Below are 13,435 nucleotides of genomic sequence, written 5' to 3' on the forward strand. Positions count from 1 at the left end.
GCAGGTGTGCATGCTCCTCAGTCCGTCTCCTGGTTCTACCCTGCTGCAGCATAGCAGCGAGCGTGGTCATTTCTACCCATTGACAAATTGTAAGTAAAATCTGTTCATGACTGTTTGGCAATTCTGTCTCTGGGTTACTCACCATGATTCCTTGTAGTGTGGGAGTTTGCCAGCTGTGGCTGCCGGGTGAGCTGAACCATCTACTTCTCCAGCATCAGTTGGAGAAGTAGATGGTCATAAATTGTTTGTGGGTAGGCTGCACTTGCCTTCCAGGTAGGATATCTACATGTCCACAGGGTTTTGCTCAATACACAAAGTAAATAGCCTTCTCTTTAGGCATACTGGGGAGGTGTGCGCCACATGCCATTGCTCCAGGTCCCTTGGACACTGCTGTCTTGTCTGGCTCACAACAACCATTGGAGTGGACCTGCTTCACCCTGGGGAGAGACCTCTCCTAGCGGCTGTGGTTTCTGAAGACTAACCTTTTCTGCCCTCCCACATCTGGGTGTTGTTGGGCATGGCTGGGACTCATCAGTACGGAGGCAACCTGCCTTCAACATTTTGTATGGTTTAAGTTTTCATATTTGATTTTGATTTATTTTGCTGTTATGCATGTTTATTTCAGTTGGCAGGTTGCTCTCTTCTGCAGGCCCACCCCTGTGCTCATCCCTGTGCTGTGGACTCACAGGGTTTTATAGATGGGTTTTATTTAGCTTTTAACCATTTGTTGTATTAAACTTTGTTTTTATTGTGAAACCCACAATCACTGTCCGGGCTCTTATCAAACTTGTGGCCATGTTGGCCGATTTGCTAGGGAGTCACCCCTAGCTGGCGTTGTCATACTTGTCGTCTCTTCACTCGCCACACTAACAATGCTCTACATTGGAAAACCAGTAAGTTATACTTTACATTAATGAAACATGCAAGTCTGAAGGAACCACATGAGTTGGACATGTCTCTGTATATGAAATATCAAACCAGCATGAAGCTCAGCGGGGGGTCCTGAGGGTCTCCCCAGGGCCCCAGAGATCCGGGACCAGACATGAATCCTGGAGACTTCACCACTATGAAAGCAGACTATCGCTCCGTCCTGTGCTCAGGCCATCTTCGCAGATAGTTTGTGACCAGTCTAGAAGTCAAGCGTCCTCTGAAAATCAGTATCACTGTTTGTCAAGAGAACAATTTGCACTAAAAACAAGTTTAAAACTTAGACCTGTTTGAGTTCTGATTTTACACCAGAAACAATTATGTTCGTATCCTGACTTTTTTTTTTTTTTTTTTTTTCCTCTAAGGTTCACAACTCAACAGGGGATAGAAATGTTGGACTCCCTCGTCCCCATGGACACAACGAACCTCAGATCAACCTCCATCAGGGACAGTCTGTCTTTAGTAAGGTCTGCAGGATGGGATGCACTTTCTGCTTCCTTGATTAGAAACTGTTCATCTGAACTGGCTATGCCTCGGTGTCCCATTTGGAATGAAAGGAAAAATACTTTATTAATCCCCAAAGGTAAATTCAACATTGTAGTATATAATAATAACTAGAGGAGGTCTTGTTCCGGAGGCTGCTGGCTGCTGGCAGGAATGATCTTCTGTATCTTTCAGTCTTACATGGGACCTGAAGAAGCCTCTCACTGAACACACTTTGTTGTTTCATCACTGTGTTGTGGAGAGGGTGTGAAGAATCCTCCATCATCTTCATCAGCTTGTGCAGCATTCTTCTTTGGACAATCAGCTCCAGCAGCTCCAGAGTTACTCCAAGCACAGAAGCAGCTTTCTGGATCAGTTTGATTCTCTTTAAGTCTCTGGTTCTGATGCTACTACCCCAGCAGATGCTGCAAAGCTGACTGCACTCTCCACAACAGACTTATAGAAGATATGCAACATCTTGGTGCAGACGTTAAACCATCTCAGCTTCCTTAAGAAGTACAGTCTGCTCTGACCTTTCTTGTAGATGTAGTCAGTGTTGCATTTCCAGTCCAGTTTGTTGTCCAGCTGAACTCCAAGATACTTGTATTCCTCCACCTCCTCTCCCAGGATGGAAACAGTGCTTTGTTTATTCTTGTGATGGGGTTAAAGTGTGGTTTTTAAATTGAAATAGTTTTATTACATGTGTTTTTAACTTGTTGCTTGCACTACTAACCCCCCTGGAGGCCTGTCGCATTATAACTAATTAAGTGGGAACACCTGTGAATGGCTGGGCAGACACTTTAAAAGAGCAACAGGTGTGGCAGAAGAGAAACAGAAGGAAAACAGAGAAGATGAGCAGGACAAGGAAGGGGACGAAGCTCCTGAAAATGGACGATGATGAGACTGCTGAGGGGCCAGTGACTGGTCCTACTGCGGCTTGGTGGTGGCGAGGCGGAGCCTGAAGTGCAGCAGCCGGTCTGGACCCTAAAACCCTTCTCAGTCCTGGGCCTACGGATACTCCTGGCCCCGGACCAAGCGTGAGTATGACTGGCTTAGTTTAGGGTCCAGAGGGAGAGGCTGGCTGCAGGGCCAGGTAGGAGGGTTCCCCTCCTAAGCGTGTAGACTGCCGCGTATGCTCCTCTCTGCAGGTCCTGGACGTGACGTTGCCGAAGGAAGGCTGAGAAGACTGGATCCGTCGCTGCAGAGAGGAGGGCCCCAAGCCGCACAGTGGCCATTTTAAAGGACATTTTGGAGGACTCTGGTTTTATTTTAACTTTTTAACCTTTTTTATTTTATTAAACCATTTTTATTGAGATTTGTGTGGTTGACTCTGCTCCCCCTGATTTTTAAAAGAACCAAGGTGGCCGGAAGGACCCTTCTTTTATTACCTGTTTTTATTTTCTTTATTTTAACATGCCCCCGGCCACCTCCTGTTACACTTGTACCTCCTGAAGTCAACAATCATCTCTTTTGTTTTGCTGCTATTTAATGAGATGATTGTCACCGCACCATTTAACAAACTGACTGACCAGTTCTCTGTACTCTGCTTCTTGTCCATCCCTGATACACCCCACAAAAACTTCCATTTTATTTTCCAAAGGTCATAAAACTGCCATTCTCTACCACAGTTAGGAAAAAAATCTGTAATAGTGGCAGTGCCTAAGGTTTCATGCCATGTTACAAATGGTGACTATAAACCAGAGGAGTTAACTTCAATAATCATGAAATGTTTTGGAAAAAAAACTGGTTAGTTGATTCAGATCAGAAGTTGACAGTTGTCTGGGCCTGCTACAGTTAGCGTAAAGGCAGGGAAGATGTAGTGATTAGTCACACATCTGATGAACCAAAACCTTGAGCACCCTCAAGCCCATGGGGTTAGGGGTCCTATTTGCAGATTTTAGCTCTGCTTTTGACACAATTCTTCCACACATGATCATACAGAAACTAATCTATTTGAATGTCAACCCGGCAACTGTGAAATGGTTTTATTCATATTTAACAAACAATTCTCAACAAGTCCTGGTAAATGGTTCCCTCTCTACTCCCAAACAGAGGAATACAGGAGTCCCACAGGGCTGTGTTAGCTCTCCATTTCTTTATACACTCTACACAAATGAGTGCAAGAGCACACGCCCCTGCAATCACATGATTAATTCTGACACCATCATCCTCTCCCTGTTAGACACAAAGACAAACCCCAGTGTGTACTTCAGGGAGATTTAAATCCTGTAATGTTCATCACCTGCTGTTAAATATGAAGAAAACAAAAGAAATGATCTTTAACCCTCGGAGCGTCATGACTCATGACCCTGTAACCATCAGCAACACACCCATGGAACAAGTTTCGTCATATATTTGGATTCGATGGTGTCTAACAGCCTGAGCTGGAGTGAACATGTTGACATGCAACGGACTAGCCTCCTAAGAAGGCCATGCCTGTTTGGTGTGCATGCAGAGATCAGGGGATATATTTGACAGGATAGTGTTTGCGAGTGTTGTAAGATCTAGCATGGCAGCGTGGTACGGCTCCCTGACAGTCCAGAAAAAGACCAAGCTGCACAGAACTGTAACAACAGCATTAAAGTAGGAGAGAAATCAGACTCACAACCCCTTCAGCCTCTGTATGAGGAGGCCGTGGTCAGGCAAGCCTCTAAAATCCTGGCTGACCCTTCTCGTGTTCTATTCTCAGAGTACAACCTGCTGAGGTAGAGGGGAGACTCCTCAGCAACCCCAGCAGCATGGAGAGGGTTCAGGAGTATGTAGACCTCCACCCAGATCGCTCCCAGCTTACAGGGCAGGAAGGAAGCCTTCAGCTGTGGATCCCCTGTCCATCACCACTCCCTCCCCTTCATCCCTCCGATCCCTTTCCATAATTATCTGAACACACATACATTTTGCACTTTATTTCTAAAAGTCTGCACTTTTTTCTATTTTTATTGATTTTACTGTATCATTATGTCTCTGTGCACTGTTGTGTTAATGTTTGTTTGTCTGCAGCTGAACTTGCACCATGACAAATTCCCCCTTGTGGGACATTAAAGTTTCATTCATTCAAACGTCAAGGTAATAAAACTGTAAATACAATCCCAATTTAAAAGAAAAAAATTCTGAGGATGCCGTGGAAATGAAAAAATTGCAAATCTAACCAACACGTTTTATTCTCAATAGAATATAAATAACATCAGATGCTAAAACTGAAATATATTTTTATCAATTCATGAACTAGTAATGCAGCATAGATATAAATAAAGTTTAATTTATAAATTATCACTAATTTATTAATGTCTATGTTTTTTTTCTTTTATTTGATAACTCACAAGTGAATATATGCAATATAGCAAACATGGCTGTGCTTTTACAATTGTAACATTTGAAATAAGGGAACAATTGTGAATAGTTTGAGCATTACATTTAAAAAAATTAAAACAAAAGTGCAAAAATGAGGCCAACATTGCAAAAGGTAACAAGACTTCAGACTGAGACAATCAAGTCCAAGGGAATATAAAGTAAATAGGAGTACAATGTTTGAACTATGGGGTTTTCCATACAATTCAAAGATTTTACATATAGTTTGAGCTCATTTTTAAAAAAGATCAAATTGGGGGAACATTTCTGAACTTTCCATTTGTGAATAAAAAAAAATGGCTAAACATAAAAAGAGATTTATACAGAGTTCGTCTTTCTTTTAATAATCAGCATACCAATTATAATGGCAATTATTACTAATGTCTATACAATGCAGGGCATAGCCCTATAAACATTGATAAGTACGTATTTACGTAACGTCTATGACGCAGGAGGGACTGAGAGCAACGCCGTGACGTTTTAATCAGTGACGTAAAGACGTAACGTTGATTAGCCTTCAAACTGCGTACTAGCCGGCGTGACTTGTGCTGATCTTCCTTTTTAGTTTTCAACAGTTTTTGCTGAGAGGTTTTCACCCTGACAGCATCATGAGCACTTTGTGGATGGGGAATGTAAGTTTATTCCGGTTTCCTGCCGAAAACTGTCGGTCAGTTACGCGGATTAGCCAGCTAGCATGTTAACTAGCATGCTAGCACAACGTTAGCGCTGTAGGAACCCGCAAAGTTTAACGTCTGAATATTGTTTTATTAATAATTCTTTACTCGGATAAGGAGTCTTATTGTTTCCTCTCGTATTTTATGTATGGTATAGACCAGAGGTGCCATATGGGGGAAAGTTAGGAGGATTCTACGACTTCATAGGGGCCCAAAAAGATGTATAAACTATATAAGAAAATCATTAAACCTTCATTATAAATAATAAATACTTTTTCCAAAGGTTGTAATAAAATATAGCAGTAATATAAACTGATAAACCATTTATAATAAAATAACCTAGTTAGATGTATGCACTGTGATTTAACCCTTTATACTCAATAAAATACTTTCAAATTAAAAATATTAATCTAAAATTGTCCTTCTGGTATGAACCAAGACCTCCATGCTGTTGTAACATTAATTAAAAAAAAAAAAAAAGTTTCACACTGCATATGAAAGGAAACAAAGTGCTAAAAAAAATAGTCACTTGCCCCATAAACGGTTAAACACAGCCCTAGATTTTTATTATTCCCATGAAAAGCTTTTTAAAAAAATTATCTTGAAGTAAAAACAAAAATCTAAAATTTGCAATCAAGCGGTGGGGTCCATTGTCTTTCATAGGGCCCAAAATTCCTGGCAGCGCCCCTGGTAGAGACACACAAGACCTGAAGACGCCCGCCAGCCTGCAGTGCTCAGAGGTTTTTCTCTTTTAGCAACATCCGGGTCACACAGAAACCCCCAATCAGAAACACGCTTCAGGCCGGATCAGCATCCAAACCTGATCAGAGTGGACGTGCAAGATGATTAAATTACTCTTGTAAATTTTTAAAAATCTAATTTGGTCAAAGAGGAGCTATTATTTATCTGTTTAGCACCGTTTGAAGATGGACCCAATCACGATCATCTGTGTTTATGCTCTCTCATGTTGGATCAGCTGTGTCTTTAATTTCCACTTAAAACTAAAATCTAATAAATGATTGGTCAGGAGCTTATTCTTTAAGCTTTGTGTTCCCTTGCAGCTGGATGCCTACATGGATGAGAAGTTCATCACCAGAGCCTTTTCCACCATGGGGGAGCAAGTGGTCAGTGTGCGGATCATCCGCAATAAGATGACGGGGTGAGAGGTTCATCCACACTGAGTTGAAGTGCTTCCTGTTTAGAAGTTTGATGGCGTTTAATAGAGCTGTGACGATATTCTTTTGTCCCGATTCGATTCCGCTTTTTTGGGTGCCGATTCGATTTAAATTGTAATTCTCACAATTCTTCAATATTGCTGATTTTGTAGATTAAAAACAAAATAAACGGATAAAACTTTTATTTTGCTCGTCACTTTTTCTTAAAGGAATGCTATTCTGGTATTTGGAGTTTTCTGAGCTTTCTACAGGGTTACAGTGTTGAATCCTCATCAGACATGTGAACGACACTGTTTTTTATCACCTAAACGCATGTTTGAGTTTGAGTTCCAGCACGCTCTCTGTTTGGTTTCCATAGCGACGAAAAACGCGTCGTTTTAGAGAGTTTTTTTCTACTTGGAAATCCTTGTGACGTCCCGGGGGATAAGGTTCGGTGATTGGTTACCTTCTACTGGTTAACAAGGGCATGTACAAATACATCAGGCGGGTGGAAAACGTGGGATAAAGTTATTTCCAACGATGGCTGGTGAGTTTACCAAAGAGAGACATCCTGCTGCATTCGTTGCTGTGGGTTGCTGTTTTCCACTTCGTTTTCAGGCTCTGATTCAGGTTCCAACATGTAGGGCTGGATGCTATGTGTTGACATTGTAGTTTGTTTTTTTATTGAGCTCATATGAGCCTAATCCTTCTGTTTATGAGATGTTACAATGACGGTGAAAGCAGGTGCGGTGCGCGCTCCCGATGTAGTGCAGTGGCGGGAGGCGGGGCTTAATGCGGAAGAGTCTCAATCCACTCGTTTTGCACGCAGGCTGATCTGACAGCCTACGGAGAGGGTCGGTCTGAAGTAAATAAAGCCATTTGTGACAATAACTTCATCAATCCCAGCCCTTCTGGTCTCAGAAATAAAAATAAATTAGCCTAAAATGCTATGGAACATAATAGTTCCACTTTAAATTCAAAGAGGAAAAAACAACCCAGTAACCAGACCATCATTCTGCTGCTATAACGCCCCAAGAAGACAAGTAAAAAGTTCAATAAAAACAATAAAAATGACTACATTTTTATAATGGATTATTTTTATTTGTTTGAAAAAAAAATTATTTTTTTAAAATACAAAAAAATCGATTTTAAAATTGTGAAGCCAAAAAATCCTGTTTTTTCAATTCGATCTTCCCACTCCTAGTGTTTAACTTTGTCTTGTCCTCCAGTGGAGCTCTGGGTTACTGTTTTGTGGAGATGACCGACGAGGCCACAGCTGAGAGGTGTCTGCGTAAAGTCAATGGGAAATCGTTACCGGGAGCCAGTCCGGTAAGGAGAGCTTTTATTGAATGATTTTGTTTGATCTGTTTGAATGGGACTCCTTGTTATAATGAACATGACACATCTTTCTCTTAGCCAACAAGATTCAAGCTAAACCGAGCCACTTTCGGAAAGCAGGAAACTGGGTTAGTCTGAACAGGAACCAAAGTGTCAAAATGAATAAAGCTGTTCGTTAACGCTGACGTTATATGGATAATCAGCCTCTCTTTCTTTCTTGCTGCAGTCAGATGTATTCTCTGTTTGTGGGAGATCTGACTCCAGAGGTGGATGATGGGATGCTTTATGAGTTCTTCTACAACCGTTACCCATCCTGTCGTGGTGGGAAAGTGGTGCTAGACAGCATGGGCAACTCAAAGTAAGTGTTGATGCTGCACAGTCTGAAAGTCGCTGAGAAAGCAGGATCGGTTTGGTTTTTACCACCTCCATTAAAGCTGGTCCGCTTTCAGCTTCACCACCACCAATCACATGAAGCTCATTGAACCTCATCCTACAACGGTACTCATTGATTTAGTCATTTATAAGGTGGAATAAAACCAGTAATGAACAAATCCAACAGGTGATTCTACGTAGTCTGACCTGGTGATTCACAATGGCCAGGTTAATAACTGCTTCAACATGTTCGAGTATTCCTGAGAAAATGATGATCTTTGTTCCGTTGGAGACCCGACTGGATGAAGTTCTCCTCAGGAGAACAGTCTGAAGGCTTTCATCTTTAATTAAATGCTTTACATGTTGTTCTGTCCTCCGTAGGGGCTGTGGCTTCGTTCAGTTCCCAGATGAGCGTCTCCAGAAGCGAGCGTTGGACGAGTGTCAGGGCGCCGTCGGACTCGGAGGCAAACCTCTCAGATTGAGTCTGGCTGCTAACAAGTAAGAACCAGAAGCTTCTCCGCCTTCAGAAAAGAAACCAAATGACTGGAGCTCAGCAGTGTTTGTCCTCCATCTCCCAGTTTAAGGAACAAGCAGCAACAGCAAGTGGATCCGAAACAGACCTGGCAGTCCGGCTCAGATTATAGATACGGCTACGACCAGTACAGCCAGTACAACCAGTACCAGCAGTATCCTGGCTACTACCCGTCTTGGGGCTACGACCAGACTGCAGCAATGTATGGCTACAACTACCAGCAGTATGACTACACACAGTACCCACAAGCCCAGGTGAGCTCGCCCTGCTGCACCGTTAGATAAACTGCCAGAATTATTATTAATGATTATTTTCCTTTTAAAGGAAAGCGAAACGGTTCTGGAGGACGACGGGCTTGAAGGTGAGTTGATGCAGCTGCTGGTAGACCGCAGGTTAAAGATGTAGTAGCAGCGGGATGAAAAGCACAGCAGCTCAACCACAGATATGGTATATGAAAGATGGACGGAGCCTCCAGCGGTTAAAAGTGAAGCTGATGTGGAAGAGTATAAAACTGCAGTTCCCCCTTCATCCACTAGAGGCTGCAAAACAGAGCAAATCCCCATAGACTCCCATGTTAAAAAGACCAACTTCACAGCAGAAATAAACATGTTTACAGCAGAAATAAACATGTTTACAACAGGAATAAACATGTTTACAGCCTGGTTCAAAAATCCATTTTAGGTTTAATAGGTCAGGTTTACCTTCATGACAACTGCGGGGGAGTGAATTTTTTTCTAACTCACCCGTTTTGAAGTCATTTAATCTCGAAGTTCGGCATATTTAGGGGCGTGTCCTTTTGATTGACAGGTACCTGGCCTCACGCTTCAAGTCAGAAGAACGTAGAACAACCGCGGTTTTTAGCCAGTTAACAACGTGACTTAGCTTTAGCCCGCTTACCTCCGTTAGCTGGTTAGCTCCTGTTATCTCCAGGTTAGCTCGGTTAACTCTTAGCTACAGAAAGCTCGGAGTTCGCTCGATGTTAATCATCCACCATGACGATCACAGCCCCCCTCTCAGCTCCACCTCTTTGCCCATATTTGTATTTTTCGGGTGAGACGACACGCATGACCCTGCCAAGATGTTGATGGTAGGAACCACCCACCGAGCTTCAATTCAGCTCTTCAGAAACCTACAGGTGACGTCACGGAGGCTCCGCCCATCTTTTATATACAGTCTATGAGCTCAACTTATTCAGCAAGACATTATGATCCACATGCTGTCACGGTAACAAAGATTAATTGTTTTAGAAATTATTGCGATAAAGGATATTATTGCGCTGAGTTATTATTGTTGTCATTTTGAGACCATTTTTAACTTAACAATAATACCAAAACAATGCAAGTACAACCTTTCAGAGATCAACATACACTACTCACAAAAAGTTAGGGATATTTGGCTTTCAGGTGAAATTTATGGAAAATGCAATATGTTCATGCTAAAGTGATATAATATCATAAAAGTAAGACATTTAAGTAGAAGGATGCACTACTGATTTCCTCATCTCAAAAAATTCATTCAACACAAAAGGTAACAACAATGGTAGTTACACCACAACAAAAAATTTGAACGTCTCAATATCTGGTCATGTGCCCTTGAGCATCAATTACAGCTTTACAACGACGTCTCATGCTGTTCACAAGGCAACTTATTGCCTGCTGAGGCATGGCATCCCACTCTTCTTGAAGGGCAGCCCTCTGGTCATTGAGGTTCTGGGGTGCAGGGTCTCGAGCCTCTACACGACGGCTCAGCTGATCCCACAGGTTTTCAATGGGATTCAGGTCTGGAGAGAGTGCAGGCCGTTCCATTTGAGGTACACCAGTCTCCAACAGCCGTTCCCTGATGATGCGGCCTCGATGAGCAGGAGCATTGTCGTCCATGAAGATGAAATTAGGCCTGTGCTGTTCATGTAGGGGCACAATCACTGGATTAATGATGTTATTCAGGTAGTATGGGCTTGTCACTGTACCATTCACAAAGTGTAGGGCAGTTCTGTACCAAGTGGACACCCCTGCCCACACTGTAACACCGCCACCACCAAAAGCTGGCCTGGTGACAACAGTGGCTGATGCATAGCGCTCTCCCTGACGTCTCCAACATCATTTCTGCTCAGTGTGAATCGACTTTCATCAGAGAACAGCACTGAGGCCCACTGGTTCCTCGTCCAGCGTAAATGCTCCCTGGCCCATGCAAGACGATGATGCCTGTGCCTGGTGGTGTGGTCAGGTACCCGTACAGGTCGTCTAGCACGCAGACCACGCTGATGGAAACGGTTTGGAATGGTCTGACGGGACACTTGGGTGCCTCTCACCTCTCTTAAACGTGCCTGGAGTTGAGTGGCATTCATCATCCGGTTTCTCAGGGCAGTGTTCACAATGTAGCGGTCATCAGCACGGGATGTGACCAAAGGACGTCCACTTCTAGGCCTTTCTGTGACTCTTCCAGTCTCTCCATATCTCTGTTGCAACCTGCTGATGACACTCTGTGACACTCCAAGCTCAGTGGCCACTTCTGTCTGAGAACGTCCTGTTTGAAGCGTCGCAATGGCAAGGGACTGTTGTTCCATTGTTAGGTGTCGTCTTGGTCTCATGATGTCAAAATGTGAACAGCATGATGAGGACAACTGTTTAAACACCAGCTCTAATTGAACCAGGACATTTATTGGTCAATTCAAGGATCACACACCTGCCGTGATTTTTGCCGTTAAGCTCCTTGTTAGAGAACAACAACTTGTGCAAAATTTATTGAAACATTTAACAGTTGGACATGTGCATTTAAAAGCTTAGAGAAGATCACATTAAGTTCACCTGTACAGGTTTGAAGGCATTTTAGGCTTGTTGTGAAATTTCACCCAAAAGCTGAATATCCCTAACTTTTTGTGAATAGTGAACTTTAATTTCTAAAGAACATTTAGCTCGATGTGCTGACTAGTTTCTGCTCATCCCAGTCCGATTAGTTTGGCCTTGTTCCCGTCCACGATGCGGTTCCAGCGGTCCCACACGGAGGATTTTAGGTTTACTTGTTCTGCTTTTTCTTTTGTGATCTTATGACTGACTAACTGAATCACGCCACTTTGCTGGTGGGATAATTGGATCTATTTCCCATCCAAAAGGAAAAACACACATTAGTGTAAAATATAAACAGCCAGCAGAGCGACTGGATCAGCTGCAGGTTTCAGTAAGTTTACATCAACAGCTGAAGGTTCTGTGCCGATCCGTGACCCTCCTCCTCCTCTCGGTGTTCTAGATCCCATCCTGGAGCCGGATGTGCTGGAGGATAACAGGAAGTTCATGGAGAACAGCGAGGAGCTGTACGACGCTCTCTTGGATTGTCACTGGCAGCCACCAGAGTTTTCTGCAGAACAGGAATATCTGGCTTCCATCATTCCTGAACCCATCTGCTGCTGAGAACTTAACTTTTTACTGTCTGACGACGGGGCAGGATTACACCATCGTTGGAAGAAAAGAGGATTAAATGGACTGAACATGGAGGAGCTGGACGTGACCCGGCATCACTTTGGTACCATTAATACAGAACTTCTGTTCACTAAGCTCTGAGTCTTACTGGTCTGACTGGAACCAGTTCAGAGGGCCTGGTCTGGTGACCACGGTGATGAGTTCTGACACCCGGACCAGGTATGATGAGTGGACTTCCTGTTAGAGAGGATGTGTTGCGTCACACATTCCCATCTGTCCCGAGAGGAAAACTGGGACAAAATTCTTCCTATGAATAAAATGTTTCTTTTTCTTCTGACATTTTCTCTGTTTTTATGCTGTTTTATAGTTAGTGTGTGTGTGTGTGTGTGTGTGTGTGTGTGTGTGTGTGTGTGTGTGTGTGTGTCAGGGAATATTGAGGAGCTTTTTTATCCCGCATGTCTTCACTCACACACACACACACACACACACACACACACACACACACACACACACACACACACACACACACGATTCAGACAGTTCATGTTGTTTTGGACTGAATCTCATTTTTTGTTGTTTTAATCTGAACTAACAGTTTATTTCTTCTGTTTTCCAGTCTGTTCTTCTCTGCTGTTTTTTTGTGCTTCTCCTGCTGAGGCACTGAATAAAATATTTTCTTTACTGGTTTATAAACGTGAGTTTTCACTCTGTTCTTCAGCGTTCAGATGTGAACATGGAAAACATTTCTGTACACTGCAGGAAGCTTTCTTTAGAGACCAGATCAGACATGGAGCCTTCGTAGATTTTCTTATTTCAGATCGGATGCAGAAAACCGACTTCATGAAGAGGATCCTGGTTAATTAATCCTGTAGCTTCTGTACACCTGACAGCGCTTCATCTGCATATCAACGCCAGAGTTTCACAGTTACCCTACAGTCGTGTGATGCATTAATACCATCAGCACAGCTGATGGTATTAATGTAAACCTTTTACATGACTGGAAGATAAATAATAATAATGCATTTCATTTAAAAGTACCTTTCAGGCTACACAAGGACATTACAATAAGAACGGACATTAAAACTGCAACAAAAGAACCAATAAAATGCAGCATAAAGCCGTGCTTTCTTCAACAGGTGTGTTTTGAGGATGGACTCAAACAGATGTAAACAGTGTTACGGCTGTCTGGTGGTCTTC

The 13,435-nt window shown here is 42.8% G+C and overlaps 1 protein-coding gene across 1 annotated transcript; it reads left to right on the top strand.

The window, feature by feature from the left end:
• The first annotated feature begins 5,248 nt into the window (after nucleotides 1–5,248).
• LOC306769711 (tRNA selenocysteine 1-associated protein 1-like) lies at nucleotides 5,249–12,710 on the top strand. The gene is made up of 9 exons (XM_079258405.1): nucleotides 5,249–5,387; nucleotides 6,491–6,588; nucleotides 7,813–7,912; nucleotides 8,000–8,049; nucleotides 8,148–8,279; nucleotides 8,675–8,791; nucleotides 8,872–9,079; nucleotides 9,150–9,186; nucleotides 12,069–12,710. Exons 1-9 carry the CDS (start codon nucleotides 5,364–5,366, stop codon nucleotides 12,227–12,229), a joined length of 927 nt encoding a protein of 308 aa, XP_079114531.1. The 5' UTR covers nucleotides 5,249–5,363; the 3' UTR covers nucleotides 12,230–12,710.
• The last annotated feature ends 725 nt before the right edge of the window (nucleotides 12,711–13,435 follow it).

Source organism: Telmatherina bonti (assembly GCF_933228915.1).
Source record: "Telmatherina bonti genome assembly, chromosome: 19".
Taxonomy (NCBI): domain Eukaryota; kingdom Metazoa; phylum Chordata; class Actinopteri; order Atheriniformes; family Telmatherinidae; genus Telmatherina; species Telmatherina bonti.

Bases quoted from the DNA above. Each gene is read 5' to 3' on its own strand.
- LOC306769711 (XM_079258405.1), top strand. From the start codon at position 5,364: ATGAGCACTTTGTGGATGGGGAAT. The intron at 5,388-6,490 runs GTAAGTTTATTC...GTTCCCTTGCAG, and splicing joins GCACTTTGTGGATGGGGAAT to CTGGATGCCTACATGGATGA. The intron at 6,589-7,812 runs GTGAGAGGTTCA...CTTGTCCTCCAG, and splicing joins ATCCGCAATAAGATGACGGG to TGGAGCTCTGGGTTACTGTT.